Here is a 21,416-nt window from a genome sequence, read left to right as displayed (position 1 = left end):
CTGCGCTGCCGTGTGCACCTACCCTCTCGCCACATCCCTTGTGGCAGCTGAAGTGCAGCAGTCACACTGACAGGCAGGACAGCACGTGCCAGACACAGCCGCGAGCACCCACAGCTGCAGTGCGAGGGCACTACTTATCTCCCGAGCAGCAGAGAACATGGGGCTGGCAGCAGCCTGTGGCCGTGTGTGCTGCCTGCCCCCTGGTCCCACCCTGCCCTCTGCCAGGGCCCCGCAGCCGCCTGCCGGCGCTCCCCGGGGCACGTCCTGCCCCCACCAGGTAGGGCTGCCCGTCCTGCCCCTAAGCCCCCCGCCTGGCCTGGAGGGGTGCCGGGGCCACCTCCAGGGGGGCAGCTGTGGCTCCAATCCTCGTGGCAACGGCAAGACACCCGCAGGCCCCGGCGTGTGCCTGCGCTCCTCTGCCCACAGCCACGGGGACCTTCAGCGGGGGGCTCCCTCTGCAGCCCCAGCCAGCCGGTCCCGGTGCGTCGCTGTTTCTGGGCTGTGTTTACCTGCAGCGGGACAGCGGCGGCAAGCGCTGACCCGTCACCGCCGGCGGCGGCCGGAGCGCGGGCGTTGAGGCGGCCGAGATCCGCCCGGGTCCCTGAGGGTCCGAGCAGCCCCTGCTCCCGCGGCGGGGCCGCCAGCTCGGGGCACGGCGGCGCGCTGGGACCGGGGAAACCCCCGGGGAGGCTGAGCCCCGGCCCGCTCCCCCGGGGCTGGCGCGGTCCAGCTGCCCCCGCCGCTCCGCCCGTCCCCGCCGCCGAGCCGAGCCGGTGCCCGGGAGTGCGGCGGGGCAGAGACAAGCGGCGGCGCTCCCGCAGCTCCCGGGAGCGACCGCCGGTGATGCGGGGGGCAGCGCCAAGCACTCGGGCGGGGTGAGGCACCGGGCTGTGCCCCCCTCGTGCCGGCGGGAGGAGCGGGGCGGCGGGACGCGGCTCCGTGCCCGCGGTCCCTCCCCCCGAGCCGGTCCCTCCCCCTGAGTCGCCACAGCCGCTGCCGTCGCGGCTCCGCTAAAGTTTTCGCCGAGCGCGCCGGACCCGGTCCCCGCCGGTCCCGAGATGCGTTCAGGAGCCGCCGCGAGCCCAGCCCCGACAGGTACGGGCAAGGGAGGGAGGAGGGCAGGGAGCGCCCAGAGCCGCGGTCTCGGAGCTCGGGATGTCGCGTGTCCCGTCGCGGGGATGTGGATTCGGGTGACGACTGCGCAATCCCGGGGCCACGAATTGAGCCCCGGGACCGCAGAGCAGCAGCTCCCAGAGCCGCCCCGATGCTGGGCGCCGGGGAAAATGAGCCCCTGGGTGTTCTGGTCTGAGGTTCCCGCAGGGCTGTGCCCGCTTCCCGTCCTCCCGCTGCCGCTGGCATCCCTGGGCAGGGGCGCTGCCGTCAGACTAACAGCACCCCTGAGCTCTGCCCCGGCTGCGGTGAGCCCCGGCCAGCGATTCCAGGTGAACTCCGTCGCTCTGGGAGTAATTCCCGGAGCAGCCCTTAGTCGGGGTGGGACGCGCGTGGTCTCCCTGCTGTGGGCACAGCAGTGCCCATAGCTCTCCTGCCGAAGGGCCGGAGCAGGGGACACTTTGCCAGTTCCCAGCTCTCCCCAAGCTCTCCGGGTATTACGGGGGCCTGGTGCGAGTGCCCTTTGTGACTCTGTCCCGAGCTCTGCTGTGTCAACACGGTGTTGGTAAATGGCTTTGTTTAACCAGGACATGTCGGGTATGTGACCTTGCCGTCCTCCTGGTTGCAAGTGCATCTCCAAAGCTGCTGCAGGTCCCCTCTGCCCGGCACGGCATTTCCCTCGGGGTGGTGAGGGAAGCAGGGACCGCGGGGTCAGCCTGCTCCCCTCGCACAGAATGGCCTGAGGACAGAGCATCAGCTCTGCTGAGCCCTTGCCGTGCATCCCACGGCACAGCGCCCTGCCCCATGCAGCGCCTGCCGCGGGTGTCCTGACCCACACCAAATTCAATGACTGCCCCTGTGATTTTGTCTGTGCATCAGCAGGAAAATTTAGGGCCTGCAGGACCCCTCGTCAGCGTGTTAGTGCTGCCCCAGCTGCCAGCTCCCGTGGCTTCCCACCAATCCTGCTCCTTTCCGCACACTGCGGTGCATTTCTTTTTTTTTTTTTTTTTTTTTAATGTTCTGTTGCCTAGAGAGGGGAAAAGAGAAAAGGCTGAACAGAGAATAGGCAAAATGTGGATTAAAAATAGTTAATGAAAAAATGTGACCGCAACCCCTGATCAGCAGCACAGGGCTAAAACCAGCCACTGTGCACAGCATCTCCATGCACCTCGCTGCGCCAGGCAGGGACAGGGGCAGGGGAAGCCGGACACGGGGGAGATGGGATGACTGCTCAGCTCCATCCCCCTGTGCTCCACCACTGTATCCTGCTCTGTCCTGCACACCCATGTCCTTGTTTATCTACCCCAGCAGTGGGGTCGAGTGCACATGCCTGTGGTGCCAGTGGGCACGTGTGGCCCCCCAGCACCCCCTGCCTCGCTGGGGCTGCTGCCTGGCTGTACCCGGGGCTGCAGATCTGCTGCCCGGGTAGGCGGGTGTGGAGCTCCCAGTGCAGGGGAGTGTGCGCACTAGCCTGTCTGCACTGACCTTTTCCTAGGCTCTTCCCAGCCCTGTGCCTCCCCTGTGACACGCTAACCACACGTGTCACACCGTGCCTCTTGTGCCTTCCTTCTGCCTTTCACAGGTTTTCATGCAACGTGATGAACAAAACCACCCCTTTCCTTGAGCCAGGGATGAGGTGCTGTGTGGCTCAGCATCCCCATGCCAGAGCCAGCTGGGCAGCAAGGTAATTTGGCTGCTGCCAGGCTGTATCATGGTCCCTCTTCGGTACAGGGCAGTTGTGCAGGTGTCCCCTGATCATGTGGACGGGGCAGTAGTGGAGGTGATGCAAAGAACATTTGTCCTCTTTGCATTCTATGCTCCTGTTGATGAAAACACTGTCAGGGCTGGTTTGGGTTTTCTTGGTCCAAGGTGACACCAGTGCCTGGTGACGTTGGCTCTCTCCATGTGCCGCTGCTCAGGGCTTCCACAATCATGGAGCTCTGCGCAAACAAGTCAGAGCCTTGCAGCACAAGGACTGTTCTGGGCTGCTCCGCTGCTCCTTTGCTGCCAAAGTTCCTCGTACTTAGTTCTCAAGGAAAGAATGGAGAAGGGGAGTAGGAAACATCCCCCAGCTTCCGGCATGGACACAGGGCAGGGACGGTGCAGGACAGAACTCCTGGGCCTCCCTGCCGTGGCCATCTCCCCTAGCCTTGCCGTGATCCTGGGTGGAAAGTGGAGCAGCATCTGCAGGGCCAGGCTGGCACTGGCATTGCATCAGCTCTGGCCCAGCACTGTCCCCTCCCCTGCCAAGTGCCAAAGCCCCTGCCGTGCTGGCATGTAGCTCCAAGCTCCAAGCCAAGCCAGCCGTGGAAAGCGCCGCATTAGCGCACGGGGGGCTAATCCCTGCGTCCAGAGGCCGCACAGCCCCCACAGCTGCCTCCGAGCCAACGGGGCTGTGCTGGGTGTGGGGCTGTGCTCATGGGAGGCCAAGCCCCCACCCCACCAGGGAGGCACGAGGGGACCTGTGGGACCAGGCTCTGGGGGCTGCGCCAGCCTCGCTGCACTTGTGCGGGGCTGTGGCTGTGCCAAGGTGCTCCCAGGTCACGTTGCAGATGCCCATGAGTGTCCTATGGAGACTTTACCAAGCCACTGATCCACATGATATCGGCTGCAGTGATCCCAGATGTGGAGCTCATTCTCTCACACGTGCAACGGCAGCAAAGCCAGAGGGGCTGAGGTGGCAAAATCCTCGGGGGAAACTGACCACGATGGGATGAGGAGTCTCTTCCTAGGCAGGGCTGGGCACTCAGCCACCAGTGGGGGTCCATGCTGGTACAGAGCTGCTGCAGGGTAGCATGGAGGCTGCACACCCACCGGTGGGGAGCAAAATCCCAGCACAAGCCTTTTCCCATCCATGCCCTCTATCTTGGTGCAATGCCATGGCAGCAGTGAACCCAGGTCCTCAATTTGCCCTGCACCCTGCCCGGGCTGGCCCCTGCCTCCTGACCACCCTGGGGCCAGTGGCAGCTGCCATGAACTGCAGGTCAGCTGGGGGCCACAGGGGCACCAGTCAAGGGGAATGAGGGTCCTTGCTTTGCCCCTGTGGCTGCAGGGCTTGGCACTGCTGGCTTGGGAAAGGCAAATGCAGACGCCGGCAACAGCCACGCTCTTGAGGGCAGATGATGGTGCCCGTGTCTGACCCCTTTGGCCTCCAGCCCTGGGGCTACCAGCAGTGGTATTGTACGTAGCCATCCCAGTGTTGTCTCCTTGTTCCTGCTCCCCTGGCACAAGGTCTTTTCCTCACAGCTATGGCTCCATTTGGAGCCATAGCCAAGTGGGTGTTTGCAGCCTGGGCTCCATGAAGGTCAGCAGCCACGGAAACGTGACACAGGAACATACCCTGCTGTCCAACACCAGCGTGGGGCAAAAGTCCCCTGGACACCTGCTGTCATGCACTGCAGCCCCTCAGAGGCACCAACTCACAGGCCAGGCACCCTCCACCCACTGCTTATGACTTGGTGTGGTGGGGGATCCCCCAAAGCCTGGCCCCAGCTGGGGATAAGGTGCCAGGGCAGGGAATGTGGCACTGGGAGCCAGTTGGGCGCAGCAGAGTGAGAGGGGCTGGTGAGGATGTGGGGCCGAGTCCCTTGTGCAGTGCTGCCTGTGGCACCCAGGGCACAGCTGAGAGGGCAGCAGCACGCCCAGCTGGCTTCCCAGGGCACCGCAGGCGCTGCTGCTGGGCAGTGCCAGCTCCGGGGAGGTGCTTGTGCTGCCAGTGGTCCCGGCCACCCCAGACCTTGCTGTTCCACCACACAGAGCCGCTGCTCCCTCTCTGCCATTGCCCACTGGCACCAGACCAGGGAGAGCCGGTTCACAGCTACTTCTGCACTCCCACGTCTCTGCTGGAAACAGCCCCCTGTCTGCAGGGACCCCTCGTCCTGTGGGCAGCGGGGATCTGGCGTGGTGCCACGGTTGTGCAGCGCCACAGGCAGCTGGGGCAAAGGGCCTGGGCAGGGTGAGGGGGAAGACCCATGCCGGGGCTAGGAGCATGACTGGCCCCCGTGCCAGGACCCCTCACCCAGTGCAGTCTGCCCGGCTTGGCCACAGTGGGGCCAGGGCCGGGGAGTGGCTGCCAGATGGGGGGAGTCCAGGGCAGAGGCCTCCCTGCTGCTAAATCCCACTGCAGCAACTAAAAATAGCGACACCTCTGCCCCAAAGTTGCTCCCCGGCTGCGCAGAGGGGTTGACAGCAAGTCACTGTGACCCATGGACCTGGAGGAGCATTCCCAACCAGGGCAGGGACAGATGCTTGGCCAGGGGCTGGCACTGGCATCTTCCCGTGGGACTGGGACATAGGTGGCAGCGGCGTGGGACAGGTAGGGATGATGGAGGGGGGCACAGGGATGGTGGGATCGGGATAGCAGGGGAACAAGGACAGGGATGCTGGCATGGGGGTGCGGGAGGAAAGAGACAGGGATCCTGAGGTGGGATGGGAGAGGGACTAGGACAGGGATAGTGGTTGGGCAACAGCGTTGCTGGGGTGGGGCTGGGGTGATGACAAAAACAGGAATTCTGGAATGGTGAGGAGGCTAGTGGGCACCCAAGAAAGGTCTCTATTCACAGAGCCCACCCAGTGAGAACTGTCCCAGGAGACAGTTCCCTCTGTCCTGGGACTGGCTAAATAAGGCCATGGCAGGTCCTGCTCCCCGAGCTGCCTCTGGAGCCCCACGCGCTGATTAATGAGCTGCTCCGGCAGCCACTTGCGACATGGCAAGTGGGTCTGCACGGATGGAGGAAGCACGACTTTCCCAGGGATAAAAATAGGCACAGGCAGAGCAGCGAGCCCTGGGAGCAGAACTGGTCGGGGAGCACGACGCTCTGGCTGGTGCCCAGGGGGAGCCCAGGGGCTGGGGGCGACGCTGCAGTGCCTGTGGTGGCACTGGCACTGCTGTCCATCCCATCCCCCCCAGCTGGGCTGTGCCATGGGGCTGCTGCCATAATGGGCCCTTGTGGGAAGAGCCGAAATCCTGCTCAGGAGCCCCATAACCGGCTTAGGGGGATGGAGGGAATTATGGCACCTCGTGAGCCACGGTCTGCGGAGCACCCGGACACCATGTCAGGCAAGGCCCCACGTCACTGCTGGAGCTGGGGGTGATGGACCCACAGGGGCACAGCCCAGCTGAGCCTGTCCTAGAGCCACAGCAGCCCCACGAGCCAGGATCCTTGTGGGTTAATGGCCAGTGTCCCCATCCCTGCTGGCCCCGTGCTCTCCGTGGCTCCCTGGCCACTGCCATCCATGGTGGGTGCTGCTGCCAGACCATGGCTGGGTGTTAGTGGCCCAGGCACGAGAGTCCATGGAGACAGGGAGAGCCCAGGAGCCAGCCTCTCTGCCTGAGAGGGTGCTCAGGTGTGAGGAGGGGTCCCTTCTACCATGGGGGTCTGCATTCTCAGGATTTAGCCACGATGCACAGCTGGGTCCCAGCAGCAGTGTGGGGTGGCACCAGCCCAGGTTTTCTGTGGGGGTCTGGAGGCAGCACTGCCACCACACTCCAGCCACACAGGGGCTGAAACTGGCTCGGCAGGCAGAGAACCTGCATGGTCACTGTTCCAGTGCCTTCCTGGGGAGGATAATACAGACACTCGGTGCAAAAATGAGTGAACAAATAGCTGCATGTGAACACCAAGCCGGGTTGGGTGAGGATGGGGACAGGAGTGAGGCACCATGACTGTGGCTGGCTCTGTGCCAGAGTGGCCGCCTCCAGCCCCACCTGCCCTAGCCCCATGTCCCCCAGCTGTGTCCCAGGAGTCCTCGTGACCAGGCGTCTTGCACAGGGCTGCCCACATGCCAGGGCCGTCACCACCAGGGTGGAGAAGGTGCTGAGGGCCAGTAGGAAGCCGTGTGCCCTGCGCTGTGTCCCATGCATGTGGTCCAGAGGAGGGATGTCCCAGCCACGTCTCCTCACCCTCCTGCTGCTGCTGTTCTGCTGCCAGGTAAGGATGAGCTGTCACACATGAGGGTGCCCTGCCCCACGCTCAGCCCACTACCCACGCAGGACTGCCACCCACCCACTGCATCCCCTCACCGTGGCGTGTGGTACAGCATCTGATGCCCCTTTGTGCCTCCTCTGCCATCCACAAGACGTGGCATGGCATGGCACAGAATGGCACGGCACGGCACGTTCACCTGCACTGGCCTGTGGCTGTCCCCAGGCTGGGGTCACTGCCTGGCACGGCACGGTGGCCCCTGCGAGCAGGACACGTGTGACGGGTGATGGTCCCTGGTGCCCGCAGGGTCCCTGTGCCCAGATCACGGATAATGTCGTCGAGAGATGGAAGGAGTACAGCGAGGAGTGCCAGCGCAACATGAGCCGCCTGCCTGCGCCCACAGGTCGGTGCCCGCGGGGGTCCCGCGGGGTTCTGGTGGCATGGGGTGGGGACAGGGTCCTGTTGAGATGGGGATGGGGCAGAGGAGCCAACACAGCGTCCCAGCAAGATGGGGGACAGAGCAGAGGGGGCAGTGGAGGTCCTGGCCCCCAGAGAGAGGGTGAGGCCAAAGCGCCACCAGCTCCTGTCCTTCTGCAGAGCTGGTCTGTAACCGCACCTTCGACAAGTTCTCGTGCTGGCCCGACACGATGCCCAACAGCACAGCCAGTGTGCCCTGCCCCTGGTTCCTGCCCTGGTACCAGAAAGGTAATAGCGGGGAGGCGCGGGTGCACGAGCAGCTGTGCAGTGTGTGCAGCTGTGCAGTGTGTGCAGCTGTGCAGCGAGTTCACACATGTGTGCAGCTGTGCAGTGTGTGCAGCTGTGCAGCGAGTTCACACATGTGTGCAGCTGTGCAGTGCGTGCAGCTGTGCAGTGTGCTCACGCGCAGCTGTGCTGGGGACACCTGCGCACTGTGTGTGTGTGCTGCTGCAGGTGGCACACCTGGGCCAGTGCACGCTGCCCACGAGGGCGCTGGGGCTGGCACCTCACCATCCCCTCCCCTCACAGTGAAGCACAAACACGTCTTCAAGACCTGTGGGCCAGACGGGCAGTGGGTGACAGGGCCACGGGGACAGTCCCTGCGCGATGCCACACAGTGTGAGCAGGATGACGAGGACCTAAAGGCGCAGGTGGGCAGACCTGGGTAGCAGGGGTGTGGGGGTCCCTGCCTGCCCTCGATTTGCCCCTGCCCTGACTTGCTCCCTTCTCTTCCAGGAAAAATTTGCCAAGACCTATGGCAGCTTCAAGGTGATGTACACCGTGGGCTACTCTGTGTCCCTGTGTGCACTGCTGCTTGCCCTGGCCCTGCTGCTGGGCTTCAGGTGGGAGTTTGGGCATGGCTGTCCACAGGGTGGGCAGGCGGAGGCCAGGGGTCCATGCACGAGCATTGACAGTGGCCCCCAAATCCGCAGCAAGCTGCACTGCATGAGGAACTACATCCACATGAACCTCTTCGCCTCCTTCATCCTGAAGGGCGTCTCTGTGCTGGTCATCGACGCCCTGCTCAAGACCCACTACAGTGACAAGATCGACGGCTACAACGTGCAAATCTGGCTGAGCGACGAGGTCAGTGTGGTACTGGCAGGGACAGGGACAGGCAGTGCTGGTGGGGCTGGGGGCTGGCTGGTCTGGGGCACTGCTGGGGCTGGGGGCACAGGCACACACACACAGGCACTGCTGCAGCCCTGACCCCTGCCCACAGGCAGCCGCAGGCTGCCGGGCAGCCACGGTCTTCATGCAGTACGGCATCGTGGCCAACTACTGCTGGCTGCTGGTGGAAGGCATCTACCTGCATAACCTGTTGGTGGTGGCCGTCTTCTCCGAGAGGAGCTACTTCACCCTCTACCTGTGCATCGGCTGGGGTGAGTGTGGGTGGGCTGGGCCCCCTGACCCTGTGCCCTGCTGTGCCTCACCTGTCCTCTGCTCACCTCCCCTCAGGGGCACCCATGCTGTTCCTCATTCCCTGGGTCATTGTGAAGTTCCTCTATGAAAACATACAGTGAGTACCAGCTCCAGCTGCTGGCTGGAGGGGGGCACAGGGGACAGGTAGGTGCATGTGGGACTGTAGGGACGTTGTGATGGCCCTGGAGTCACTCCACACCATTGCCCATGGCAAGGAGCAGGGCTCTGGGCTTTAGTGCTTGCTTGATTCAGGCTGCCAATGCCATGCCAGTCTCCAGCACCTGCCTGGTCAAGGGGCTTCCTGGCAGTCCCATCCCTCCATTCTGCAGGTGCTGGTCCACAAACAACAACATGGGCTTCTGGTGGATCCTTCGCTTCCCCGTGTTCCTGGCCATCCTGGTGAGCCCACTGCAGCCCCCAGCCTCTCTCACAGGCCCCAAGATGCTGCTGGGGGCAGGGGAACAGAGGTGTCCTGCCTGTGCCCATGATGGCTCACTGCATTCCATTGCAGATCAACTTCTTCATCTTCATCCGCATCATTCAGATCCTTGTTTCCAAGCTCCGTGCACACCAGATGCGCTACACTGACTACAAGTTCAGGTGGGTGCTGGGCATGGCTCACCCCGTGTTCCCACGGCCACACGGCTGCACGTCCAGCTGGTCACCCCATCCCACAGGCTGGCCAAGTCCACGCTGACGCTCATCCCGCTGCTGGGCATCCACGAGGTGGTCTTCGCCTTCATCACCGACGAGCACGCCCAGGGCACACTGCGCTACGTCAAGCTCTTCTTCGACCTCTTCCTGAGCTCCTTCCAGGTGAGCCCAGCCCTCACAGCACCAGCCCTCCATGGGGAGACTCAGTCTCAGGAGGGATTAGTCTGAGGTCTGGTTATGCGCTTCACGCCTCTCCTCCCTCTTCCCAGGGTTTGCTGGTGGCCATTCTCTACTGCTTCGTCAACAAGGAGGTGAGCAGGACACCGGGGGCACGGGCAGCAGGGGCACGGGGTCACACTGACAGCTGCTGCCCGCAGGTGCAGGCAGAGCTGCTGAAGCGGTGGCAGCGCTGGAAGCTGGGGAAGGACCTGGCTGAGGAGTACAAGCACACCTACAGCCACGCACCCAGTGCCCGCAACGGCGCCGGCAGCACCTGCGAGAAGCACCAGCTGGTGAGTGGCTGCACCAACGGGCTGGGGCGCAGCCTGGCCCCCCAGCCCAGCTCCCAGCGCCTGGAGAGGAGCGGGCGCAGCACTGCCGAGCACCTCGCCCTGGGGGGCCATCACCACTGCTACGAGTTTCCTGAGACCACGGCCGAGAGCCACTTCTGAGCCCGCAGCCAGGTGGGAGGGCTGTGCTGAGCCGCTGGGATGCCGCCCTGCCTGCCCGTCCTCCCCCGGTGCTGGCGGGCACTGGGACCTGCCGCCCCGGTGAGGGTGCTGCCTGGGCACATGGACAGCGGACAGTGAGGCGGGCAAGTGGGACCTGGACCTCTGGAAGGGGGAACTGTGGGGCCAGGGGGATCTGTAGGGGTGGGAGTTTGTCCTGTGGTGCTTCCCTCGTGCACCTTCGAGTCCCTGTGCACAGTGCTGTAATTTATCTGTCATATCTGTAAATAGATGTGGGCCCGTGCCGGGCTGCAGGGCCAGCTCCGTGTGTGCCTTGCTGTGGGCTGTGGGGACTGGGGACACTGGGGACACTGGACATGTGTGGACTATGCTCCCAAGCACCCCGCGGATGCTCCCAAGCCACATCCATGGATGGGGAGCCGAGTCACCTGGCAGTGATGGGCTGCTCCAGAAGACAGCCCCATTGCCTGCCCCACTGCCTGCCCCCCTGCCCTGCAGCCCTGCTGCGTGCTCCACGGTGCCGCACAGGTGAGGGGGGCAGACATGCAGCCGCAGCCGCTGCAGCGCTGCCGGCCGGGGCTCCAGCTCCCCCAGCACGCGCTTTCCTTTGACCGCTAATCGGCTCTGCCCTCTCGCTGCCAGGAGCCCTTAATTAAATCATTCGGCTCTGCCCGCGGCACCCCCGCTCTCCCGGTGGCTGGCCCAGGCCGTGGCCGGGCATCAGCCGCCGGCAGCGCTAACTCCGAGGGCAGCAGTGGGGTGCGGGGCTGCAATACCCCTGTGCCGACAGGCCGGGCTGCCTGCGGCGGGCTCACGGCCGTGGCCTAAGAGGCTTGTGCTGCGCACATGAGCGCTAAGCCCGGATGCCGCAGCTTTGGGCACCACAATCGCCTGGTGTGTGGGGATTATTCCGGTGCTGCTCCCCGGCTGGGTTCACCCTGACCGAGGGGTGGCGGCGGGACGGACAGCCGCCCTGCCGTGACCCCCACCGCCCACGGACCTGGCCATGGGCACTGCCCATCACCCATCCCTGGCCCCGAGCGGGTGACGGTCCCCGGTTGTCCGAGTCCCGTGCACAGCCCGGCACAGGGGACGCGCTGAGCAGGGGCTGAGAGCTGGAGCTGCGCCCCGGCCGCCCCACGCAGTAACCCCGGGCAGGCGGCCGCCCCCTCGGTAAATCCCACCCGGTGGCGGCACCGCCCGCCCCGCACGGCCACGGCCCCGACACCCACGGCAGCCGTGGGCAGCCGCGCTGTCTGCGGGGTCCCCGACCACAGCGAGGCATCGGCGGGGCTGGCGTGGCACGGCCGAAGAAGCGATGGCCCAGGCCACGCAGAGCTTGGCTCCGGCAGCAGAGCCCAGCCCAGCACACAGTAATTTTCCGTAATTTTCCTCTGTTTACTCGACAACTTGCTGTCTGCCCTGGCCGAGCAGGACCCGGCGCCCCAGAGCCAGAGCAGCGCTGGCAGCGAGGATGGAGCAGGACAGACAGGGACAGAGGGTCTGGGCTGCGGGCTCGGGGCTGTGGGGCAGTGGCAGCAGCACCGTGGGGCTGTGAGGACACAGGGACTGCGGCAGAACGGGCGAGGGGAGCACAGTGCTGGGGGTCTGCCCGGGCCCCCAGGTGCAGGGATGGGGACAGGAATAGAGAGAGGGACAGGGATTACCCCGCTCTCAGCCATGGTGCCAGAGCGGCCCAGGCAGCCCCCGCGGAGCCAACTACAGCCGCTGCCGTCACTGCGGCCTTCCTGACGCGGTAACGAGCCTAATTGAGGCAAATTGCTGGAGCACCAAGCAGTTTCTGGGAAGGTAAATATGGTCATAGCACGGGGCTGTGCCCTGCGCCTGTTGCTCCAGCGTTGCTGTGGCAACACTCCACTGTGGACCCCCAACCCCGCCCAGCAAGGGTGGCCCTATGTGTGCCACACAGTGATGGGGACCCTTCAGGGACCTCAAGCCAGCCCCCGCCCATGGGTGTGCTGTGAAATGTCCTGTGTCCCCTGGCGCTGAGGGGCAGCCCCCAGAGCTGCCCCATGTCCCACAAGCTCCCAACAGCCCCAGGGAGGGATGGTGTCTGCCAGTGCTCGGGAGCCCCGTGCAAGTGCACGATGTCTGCCTGCACCAGGGCATGTCCCACAGCACCTGTGCCAGCCAGGTGTGTCCCAGAGCTGGGCACTGCCTTGCTGCAGGGCTGAATCCGCAGCCCTGTGCCCTGGTCACCTCCAAGTCCCACAGAGCCACATGCTCTGGCCAGCAGCACCCCAATAACCACGGTAACTACAGCCCCCCCAGGACGGCGGGGTCGGAGGCAACACCACTCCTGGGACTGCCCTGGGGACGGCTGGCCCCGGCCCAAGGACACAGCTCTTGTGGGACCGCAGCACCGTCCTTTCCCATCACTGCAGAGCTGCTGGAACGGCGGCCCTGCCTGCCTCGGCCTGGCACTGCCAGCCGTGCTGCCACCCCTGCCCATCCTGCCACACGCAGGGGCACCCTGCCCCGAGGAACAGCTCAGGCAGCACAGCCTGCACACGTGTGCACACATGTGCACCACACACACGGGTACACCACACACACACAGGTACACCACACATACAGGTACACCACACACACAGGTACACCACACACACACAGGTACAACACACATTCAGGTACACCACACACACACAGGTACACCACACACACACGGGTACACCACACACACACAGGTACAACACACATTCAGGTACACCACACACACAGGTACACCACACACACACGGGTACAACACACACACAGGTACACCACACACACACAGGTACACCACACACACACAGGTACAACACACATACAGGTGCACCACACACACAAGTACACCACACACACACGGGTACACCACACACACACATGTATACCACACAAATGTGTGCAGACAGACATGCACACACACACGTGTACACACACACACACACACGTACACATACACGTGTACACACACACATGTGTACACACACACACACACAGACACACACGTACACACACACACACACATGTACACATACACGTGTACACACACACATGTGTACACACACACAGACACACACACACACGTGCACACACACACACAGAGGCAGGCACCGCCCTCGGCTGCCCGATGGGAGCCGCTCGTTCCTGGTATCCAGAGGGATGAAGGCGCTGACAGCAGCCTGGCCAGACTTGCAGGATGGTTTGGGTGGGAAGGGACCTTTCGGTGTCCCCTGGCCCAGCCCCACAGAGAGCAGGGACAGCTGCGCCAGACCAGGCTGCTCAGAGCCCTGTCCAGCCTGGCACTGAGTGTTTCCAGGGATGGAAACTGCCTTTCCCGGCAGCCCCTGCCAGTACCTCACTGCCCTAAGCAGAGAGACTCTGCAGACACCACAGCGCAGCCCTGCTGCCAGTCCCTGGCTGTGGAGTTCATTCCAAGGCACGGGATGGTGCTGAGGCAGTTCCTCACCCCCAAACAGGTGGCCTGGGCTGTGTTCCCAGCCAGTGCCTTCCTGACACAGCCGGGCACGGCGGGCAGTGCCCCCACCCCAGCACAGCCAGGCACTCCTAGGTGCGGCGCCTCGCAGGAAAATTCCCACTTTATCAAGGGAATTGAGCACCACAAATTGGTCTCCTAAGTCGATTCTGCCTGCTGCCAGGCCTCTTCCCCACCACCTAATTTGATGACAAACACGTTCCTCTCCTCCTCCCACCCTTTAATCTAATGAAGAGCACTGTGTCCAAGGCACAGGGAAATAAACCCTGATGAGGTCGATTTTTATAGGTAAACAGCCTGATTTCTCTGGCCTGTGGCCTCACTCCTCAGACCCCTAACACCCACCACCTCCCCCTACCGCCTCACCATCCTTGCCCTGCAATTTGGCATCCGTCTTTATAAAAATCACCTGCTTATAGAATGTTTTTTGTACATTTCATTAGAGCTTGAGCAGTTGCTTTGCCTCTGGCTTTACTGAGCAGAGAGGAAAACAAGGCAGAGGCTGGTGGGGCTGCAGCAGGGCCCTCATGCCCAGGGACAAGTAGGGGTCCTGCACACCTGGGATGGCCCCAGATGGGTGCCCAGACACGGGGGCAGTGCTGGGCTCCATGGCAGCTGAACAGCAGCCTGCCTGGACACAGGACACGGCTCTGGACAGGCTAAGGGCTTCAAGCCAGGGCAGCCCCAGCCTGCCAGGCTCCCTGAACACAGCACAGGACCCATCCCGCCACAGGAGTCAAAGGAGAGGGGCTGTGACACTGCCAACCATCACTCCCTGCCCCTGCTGCCCACAGCTGCCTGTCCCCTACTGCCTGCAGCTGCAGGGATGCGGGGCCTGGGGTGGCTCCAGAGGTAATAGGGGCTGAGTTCCCATCTTGCTGTGCCAGAACCAAGCAGCACCAACAGCAATGTTTTGGTGATGGGAGGTAAACAGGGTCGTGGCAAGTGTCAAGATGCACTCAAGCAGAAATTATAGCAATGCTAAGTATAGCCTAAATGCCATTAAAGCAGGAGAGGGAAGAGGATACGAGGGTATTAATAGTCTCAACATTTAAATCCTGGGTGCAGCGACAGCTCCCGGGATGCTGGCTGCCCGGAGCGCTGCCCGGGCCCAAGGGCACCGTGCCACCGACACGCGGCACCTGCCCGCGGGGAAATCAACAGCCCTGGCCAGTGCAAGGCCAGGGCCCCTTTGCGAAAAACAAACACAGCCCCTGCTCTCTGCCCCCTGTCCAGGCTGCAGCACCACACCAAGGCAGCCCCAAAAGGACACCAGCGTTTATTTACAACACTCCTCAAGTGACATACCACAGAAAGGAAAGGGTACAGTACAACTCAAGGACTCAACAAAGGAAAGGAATTGGCAGCCCCAAGTCCCTGCAGCCCTCCCCACAGCCACTGGCACTGGGCAGGCCTGGCAGCCCCGTCCCCGCCAGCCCGGAGCACGGGCGGGCAGGGGGCTGCCAGCCCTCCCCACGGAGCAGCCCAGCAGCTCGGGTGGGCAAAGTTGACACCGTCACTCTCTCTGGCTCGGGCAAGGACGCAGGAACCATCCACGCAGTGCCAGGAGCGAGTGGCTTAAGGAAGCGCCCCTGGCGTGGTTCCACCACCTGCGGCCACCCAGGGCGAGCTGAGGGGCCGGGTCTCTTCCAAGGGTATCTGGAAAATGGTGTTAGTACAAAACTGCAGCGTCGCCAGGGCAAGGAGCTCCTGAGCCTTGCTCCGTGCGGCCCCACGGCTGCTCCCATGGCCACTGTCTCCTGTGGGGCTGCAGGTGGCCCAGGTCCCTCTGAGCACCTCTCAGAAGCTTGGGGCTGGTGCTGACACTCCACCTCTCCCTCTGTAGGGAGAGGAACACCTTCCCCTCCAGCACCACAGGGACCAGGTCTGATCTAAGCAGGTAGAAAATGTAGCCTCAGATGTGGCCCACGTGCTCTGGCAGCAAGCAGCCCAGGCAGCAACTTGCTGCCACAGTGGAACTGGGAGGAGCCTGGCTACGGTCTCCCAGCCCTCAGCTGCACAGCGGGGCTGGACAGGGCTTGCCCCTGTGTCTGGAGGCACAGCAGCAGACTCGACTGTGCCACCTGCCCTCGGCCAGCCCCAGCAGCGGTGGAGCTTCGGTGCACAGGGGAAAGCGAGACCCCGTGCTGCCCGACCCAACAGCGCATCTGCCTCGGCCCTGCCCAGCCTAGCACAGAGGGCAGCGACAGGAGGGGAACAGGGGATCGGGTTGCTCAGCATGAAGTGGGGAAGGGCAGTTTGAGGCCAGAGAAAGCTATGAGCGGGGGGCTGGAATCCTTTGCAACAGGCTCTGGGCAGTCTCGGTGAGGCCCTGAGCATCCTCGACCTCAGGCAGCTTCAGAGCCAGCCCCAGAGCTGGCTGGCTCTCCCGCGGGCTTTTAGAAGGACAGACCAGAGGAGGAAATCAACACAAAATCTCAAATTAAATCTGCTTGAGGACCTCAGGAGAGCAGCCGACCCGCAGGGAGGACCCGCTTTAGGACTTCTTAGCATCCTGTGTGTTCCTCCTCTTCAGATCACCCAGGTCGACGGGTTTAAACGCTGCAAGGGAGACAGGAGAGACTCTGGGGGCAGAGGCAGCACAGCCGCCGCCCGGCGCGCACAACCCCCGGGCCGGCACAGCCGGCGCGGTGCCCCCGTCCCCCGCACCTTTCAGGCTGGGGTTCGGCATCTTCTCCACGTATTCCTCGACCAGGCCGCGCTCGGAGCCCATCTGGCTGCGCAGGTCGCGCTCCACGCACTGCCAGGCTGCCGGGACAGCGACAGCGACAGCGACAGGGGCCGCTCGCCGCGGCCGCCCCGAGCCTCCCGCGCCCCCACCCAGCGGCCGCCGCCCCGCTCACCCTCGTAGATGAAGCGCACGTTCTCCTCGTGGGCCGGCGTGAAGATCTCGCTGCCGGCGCCGGGGGAGCGCGGGCCGCCGCTCCGCTTTCCGTTGTACACCACCCGGGACACGGGCGAGCTGCAAGCGGAGCGCGGGGAGGGGGAACTGAGCCGGGCCCGGGGCCGCGCAGGGCCCGGGGCCGGGCGGGGCTCACCTGGCCATGTTGTCAGCGGCGCTCGGCGGCGCTCGGCGGGGCCGGAAGGGGCTCGGCGGGGCTGCGGGAGGAAGGCGGGGCGCGAGGCCGCGGTAGGCCGCGCGGCGCCCCCCGCCCGTCGCCGGGCAACGCGCGCCCCTCACCTGGGCCCTCCCGCCTGCGCCAGCCGCACAGACGGAAGCGCCGCAGCGCGCAGGCGCGGCCCCGCCCCTCCCCGGCGGCGGCCACACCCCCCGCGCCGGCCCTGCGCGCCGCGCTGGCCACGCCCCGACAGACCACGCCCTAATGGGCCACGCCTCTCCCTGCCACGCCCCCGCCCGGCCCGGCCCCGCCCAGCGGCACCGGGGGCGGCACCGGAGGCAGAAACCGGAGGCAGTAACCGGAGGCAGAAACCGGAGGCAGTAACCGAGATGCTTTATTGGAAAAGTACAAAGTGGTTCCCGATTCGCAGTACCGAGCGCTGCTGCCCGGCCGCCGCCCGGGCCCAGCCCGGGCGCAGCCCCGGTCCTCGGGCAGGCGCAGCCCCCCGGCCCGGCCCGGCCCCGAGCGCTCGGGGCCGCTTTTCGCCGTGCCCGGCTCAGCGCAGCGCGGTGGCTCCGAAGAGCTGCACCAGGTCCTCGTACTCGGGGTCGATGAGGTCCGAGGGTCTCTCCCCGTCGTCGGTGGTGGCCTCCAGGCTGGCCCCGAGCGACAGGAGGTACCTGCAGGACGCGGAGCTGAGCCGCCGGCCCGGGCAGCCCCGGCCCGCAGCCTGCACGGCCGGGACTGGCACGGCCCGAGCGGCCCCGGGGCAGCGGCGGCACCGGGCGGCGCCCGAGGGGGCGCACAGCCGCTGCTGTCCGTCCCCACAGCCCTCACCTGGCGATGTCGGCGTAGCCGTCGCTGCAGGCCATGTGCAGGGGCGTCCAGCCGTTCTCGTCTCTCTGGTGGATGTCAGCGCCGTATTTCACCAGGAGCTTGACACAGTCCAGGTTTCCCGTCAGCACGGCTTCATGGAGGGCTGCCATACCTGAAGGGACACGAGTGTTAGCCCTGGGCAAGGGCTCTCCACGAGTTGTGCACAGCTCAGGAAAGGGCTGCAGGAGCTCTCCTCAGGGAGAGGATTGTGGGGAAAGAAACAAAGACTGGGAAAGCCCGAGGAGCTGCTGTGGGCTCCTGTTGCCCTTCTGCAGCATAAATACCCTGTCTGGGATGGTGCAGCACCCATTGCCCCAGCTAGCCAGGACGGAGGGAGGGAGGGAGGGAGGGAGGAGGAACTGCCTCTTAGAGCCGCTGCTCTGAGTCCTGGACAGGACTCACAGGGAGACATGAGAAGAGTCTCTGGCCCCATACTCTGCCTGACTTTCAGAAGCTCATCACTAACAAAAAACCAGTATGGACAGAAAGAAGCCCAGGGTCATTTGAGCCTCTGTCTCCATGGCCTTGTGAGAGCAGAAGCTGAAGCCAAGCACAAGAAAAGGACAAATCTGGGCTCTGCATCAGCCTGTAGAGATCAAGGTGTTCCATGAACAGTTGGTGGTGAGGCTGTGCCCGCAGAACACGAAGCTTTCCCCGAGTCCCCAGAGTCAGACATACAAGAGGGAGCAGTGCCTGCGAGAAACAGGCAGAGCCAGGAGCGAATGCAGATCCCCCAGTCAGGGGAAAGGGCGGGAGCCCCAGGGTCCTGCCCAGAGCTCACAGCCTGTGCTTGCTGCCGCCCTTCGAGGTCCCACCACACTGTAGGTGCTCCACGGTGCCTCACGGGGCCCCGGAGGCCAAGCTCCCCCTTCCCGCAGCATGTGCTGGCTGTGCTCTTGAGGGCGGACGTTGGGGCCTCGGCCTGGGGCTCTTGGGCCCTGCTGGGCACTGCTCCTTGCTAGCGAGGGGCCTGGCTTGCTGCAGTGCTGCCGAAGGTGGCCCTCAGAGCTCCGGTGTCCCTCACAGCCCCACCGAGCCGTGCCGCTGCTCTCCCCAGCTCTGCCCGCCGGCAGCACTCACCAGAAGGGTAGATGGTGTCCAGCGTCACCTTCCTGGCTCGTATGAACCTGCCCACCTGCTCCAGGTCCCCCTGCTTGATGTGGTCCTGAAAGACGACGTCGTTGGGGAAGCGCACGGTGCGCGAGGCCCGGAGCCGCGGCGCGCAGCGGCCGTAGCGCGGCCCCACGGGGCAATAGTCCCTCGTGCTGACGGCAGCCTTCAGGCACAGCGGCATGGGGGCTGCTGGCACACGGCCCGGCCCCTCGCCGCGCCGCTGCCTCCTGCTCTGCCCGTCAGGGGCCCTCCAGCTGCGGACGCGTGCCGGCCCCGCAGTGCCGCGCTCCTGCCGTGCCCCCGCCCGTGGCCGTGGCCCCTTGCCGCAGGGCAGTGGCAGCCACCGTGCTCTCCTGCACTCCCTGAGTCACATGCAGGAGGTGGCACCTGGCACTTGCAGCTCACCTACAGGCCCTTGGCCCGGCACTGATGATTCTCTGGGAGCAGCACGTTATAAAGGCTCCCCTGGGCTATTTTGGGGACGTGCAGCTCATGCTATTTGCCATGATGCTTCGTAATCGAGCCGCCCAGGCCTGCAGCCTCCCACTTTTGGGCAGAAGTTGGTGTCTCATCTTACCACCCACCTGTTGATGTGCCCCATCCAAGGGGTCAAATCTACTCTTGCACGGGTAGCCCTTCAGGAGAGCCTGGAAGCAATTTCCCAACATCAAGCCCTTCTGGGGGAAGGGGCACGGGCACAACCAGCAGCACGGGGCACTGGCCGCTCGTGTCCCAGCTGGCTAGTGCCGTGTGGGTGTGCCAGGGCCGTGGGCACAAACACATCTGGAGCTGTCACCCTCCTGTAGCTGCAGGAGACAACTTGAAAGGAGCAGGAGGAGCTGTGCTGCCCAGCACAACTGTGACAGCACACAGCCCAGCAAGGAGGCACAACCTGAGTGTCAGATGTCCCCTGTGCCCTTGAGAGGACAGAGGTGCTGCTGGTGATCCCAAGACAGGTACAAAACCAGAAGCCTGCACTGCTGGTCCCTGGTGTTCCTTGCCCTACTCGAGACAGGGAAGCAGCTGCTGCTGAGGGCAGGCTACTGCAAGCAGGCTTAGAGGAACAGGAGAACAGCACCACCACCAGACAGCTTCTGCCTCTGGTACTCTCCAGCTACACTGTCGTGACCCAAAGCAGAACCATCTGCCACAGAGGAATCATTCAGGTCCATCAAGGGTTTAAACAACCACTGTTTTCTCCCATCAAAGTTTGGGCATGTCAGACACTGAAGCATTTTGTGCTCTGTCGTGCTGATGGGGATTGCCCAGGCAGGTGTGTCAGAAAAAATCCCTATGCTGCTTTGGGAGTCAGGGGTTTCACTCTGCCTCTCCTGCTGCAGACCCGTGCCCTGACCCCAGCAGCACGGTCAGCCACACACCTTACAACTCCTGCTCTTGTTTATCTGCTGGCCAAGGCATCGATCTCTTGGCCAAGCATCTGCTTGTGCTTAGATGAGCCTGAACACAGCACACAGCATCCAAGCTGAGCGCTGGGGACAGAACACTTCCAGCCTGCTTTCTTGGAACAGCAATTAGGCATGTACATCAGATGGCTGCTAAGCTGCTGCTCTGCCACAGGGAGCCTTGGGCTAGGAGAGGCATCTCCTCTAAGCTGAGCACAGCAGGTCTCTGCCCAGGAAGAGGAGAGCCGCTGCAGAGCTCAGACATGGTCACAGTTAACTGTCTGTGCAAAACTAGACCTATTCGAGTCCAATTCTAGACAGCATCTTTCAGTGGAACTTTACTAGTGGGATTCCCTTCCTCCCCACTCCCAAAGACAAAGCAGCTGTCACCAACCAGCCCAGGTCACCAGCACTGCTGGGTTTGTTGGGGTGCAGCAGTGGCCACTGCCTACCTTCAGTCACATGGGGACATGGCCTGGAGGGAGGCGTCTTCAAAGGTGCTCCCCCATGTAACTGCAGGTACAGGTGTCACACACACCTGGCTGCTGCTCTGGCAGGGACAGCCCTTCCTGATGCCGTGGTGAGTGGGGGCCTGCTCAGCCCCAGCCCTGGTGCTGCTGTGCCCAAAGTTTGGGAGCAGCACATCGGGCTCTGCCAGGGCACAGCAGAAGGGTGGAGCTGGAGACAGACACAAGGGTTGTCCAACAGCCCTGGGCCACTGCTCCAGCACACATCCCACTCGCTGAGACACAGAGGTGCCCCCAGTTGTCCTCTAGCCTCACCACGCCCTCCCTGTGACATTTATAGCATGTTTTCTAACCAAAATACCTTCAGCAGCAAGCAGCAGGTTTGGAAATAGCAGCGTGGCTCACGGGGTCATGTGAGCCTGACCAGCAGAGCCACAGCAGCCCCGGCGTGCCCCAATTCACTGCTCCAGAGCAATGTCCCCTCAGCCCAGCCAGCTGGCCCAGGGGCTGTGCGCTCTCAGAGCCAAACCACGGCCCGCTCACTGCTAAGAGAGCACCTGCACAAGCCCATGGAATCCAGACAGGACATGAGCATTGGGGTGTTCTTTTCCTTTACTAATTGGAGAAAGTGACACACACCCCATTGCAGCAGAGTCCCTTGAGAATCATCCTCCAACTCTGACCTCCCCTTACAGGGTAGGT

At 63.7% G+C, this 21,416-nt stretch overlaps 3 protein-coding genes across 4 annotated transcripts; 1 reads left to right on the top strand and 2 right to left on the bottom strand.

Moving 5' to 3' along the window:
- Positions 1-1,007: 1,007 nt before the first annotated feature.
- GCGR (glucagon receptor) lies at positions 1,008-10,554 on the top strand. The gene is made up of 14 exons (XM_053960592.1): positions 1,008-1,095; positions 6,882-7,040; positions 7,341-7,437; positions 7,632-7,739; positions 8,040-8,161; positions 8,247-8,353; positions 8,444-8,597; positions 8,734-8,893; positions 8,970-9,030; positions 9,263-9,332; positions 9,445-9,533; positions 9,611-9,749; positions 9,857-9,898; positions 9,965-10,554. Exons 2-14 carry the CDS (start codon positions 6,972-6,974, stop codon positions 10,256-10,258), a joined length of 1,512 nt encoding a protein of 503 aa, XP_053816567.1. The 5' UTR covers positions 1,008-1,095; positions 6,882-6,971; the 3' UTR covers positions 10,259-10,554.
- A 4,483-nt stretch (positions 10,555-15,037) lies between these two features.
- Positions 15,038-17,003, bottom strand: MCRIP1 (MAPK regulated corepressor interacting protein 1). 2 transcript variants are annotated; one of them, XM_053960014.1, is made up of 5 exons: positions 16,835-17,003; positions 16,640-16,758; positions 16,446-16,544; positions 16,237-16,337; positions 15,038-15,434 (listed from the first exon to the last, which is right to left on the bottom strand). In XM_053960014.1, exons 1-4 carry the CDS (start codon positions 16,840-16,842, stop codon positions 16,273-16,275), a joined length of 291 nt encoding a protein of 96 aa, XP_053815989.1. In that variant the 5' UTR covers positions 16,843-17,003; the 3' UTR covers positions 15,038-15,434; positions 16,237-16,272. The 2 variants fall into 2 exon arrangements, with proteins under 2 accessions (XP_053815989.1, XP_053815988.1); XM_053960013.1 differs by having other exon boundaries at positions 15,038-16,337; positions 16,835-17,002.
- Positions 17,004-17,198: 195 nt separating this feature from the next.
- On the bottom strand, positions 17,199-21,356 carry PPP1R27 (protein phosphatase 1 regulatory subunit 27). The gene is made up of 3 exons (XM_053960012.1): positions 18,812-21,356; positions 17,693-17,843; positions 17,199-17,535 (listed from the first exon to the last, which is right to left on the bottom strand). The coding sequence occupies exons 1-3, from the start codon at positions 19,023-19,025 to the stop codon at positions 17,412-17,414; spliced, it is 489 nt and encodes a 162-aa protein (XP_053815987.1). The 5' UTR covers positions 19,026-21,356; the 3' UTR covers positions 17,199-17,411.
- Between the last annotated feature and the right edge of the window lie 60 nt (positions 21,357-21,416).

Source organism: Vidua chalybeata, chromosome 19 (assembly GCF_026979565.1).
Source record: "Vidua chalybeata isolate OUT-0048 chromosome 19, bVidCha1 merged haplotype, whole genome shotgun sequence".
Taxonomy (NCBI): domain Eukaryota; kingdom Metazoa; phylum Chordata; class Aves; order Passeriformes; family Viduidae; genus Vidua; species Vidua chalybeata.
This window is presented reverse-complemented; position numbering and strand designations above follow the sequence as displayed.

Excerpts from the sequence above, each read along its gene's own strand:
- MCRIP1 (XM_053960014.1), bottom strand. Across the intron at positions 16,545-16,639 it reads CGTGCGCTTCATCTACGAGG|CCTGGCAGTGCGTGGAGCGC; the intron begins GTGAGCGGGGCG and ends CTGTCCCGGCAG. Across the intron at positions 16,338-16,445 it reads GCCGAACCCCAGCCTGAAAG|CGTTTAAACCCGTCGACCTG; the intron begins GTGCGGGGGACG and ends TCTCCCTTGCAG.
- PPP1R27 (XM_053960012.1), bottom strand. The coding sequence starts at position 19,025 with ATGCCGCTGTGCCTGAAGGCTGCCGTCAGCACGAGGGACTATTGCCCC. Across the intron at positions 17,844-18,811 it reads GGACACCATCTACCCTTCTG|GTATGGCAGCCCTCCATGAA; the intron begins GTGAGTGCTGCC and ends GTGTCCCTTCAG. Across the intron at positions 17,536-17,692 it reads GGCTACGCCGACATCGCCAG|GTACCTCCTGTCGCTCGGGG; the intron begins GTGAGGGCTGTG and ends CGCGTCCTGCAG.
- GCGR (XM_053960592.1), top strand. The coding sequence starts at position 6,972 with ATGTGGTCCAGAGGAGGGATGTCCCAGCCACGTCTCCTCACCCTCCTG. Across the intron at positions 8,354-8,443 it reads GCCCTGCTGCTGGGCTTCAG|CAAGCTGCACTGCATGAGGA; the intron begins GTGGGAGTTTGG and ends CCAAATCCGCAG. Across the intron at positions 9,750-9,856 it reads TCTTCCTGAGCTCCTTCCAG|GGTTTGCTGGTGGCCATTCT; the intron begins GTGAGCCCAGCC and ends CCCTCTTCCCAG.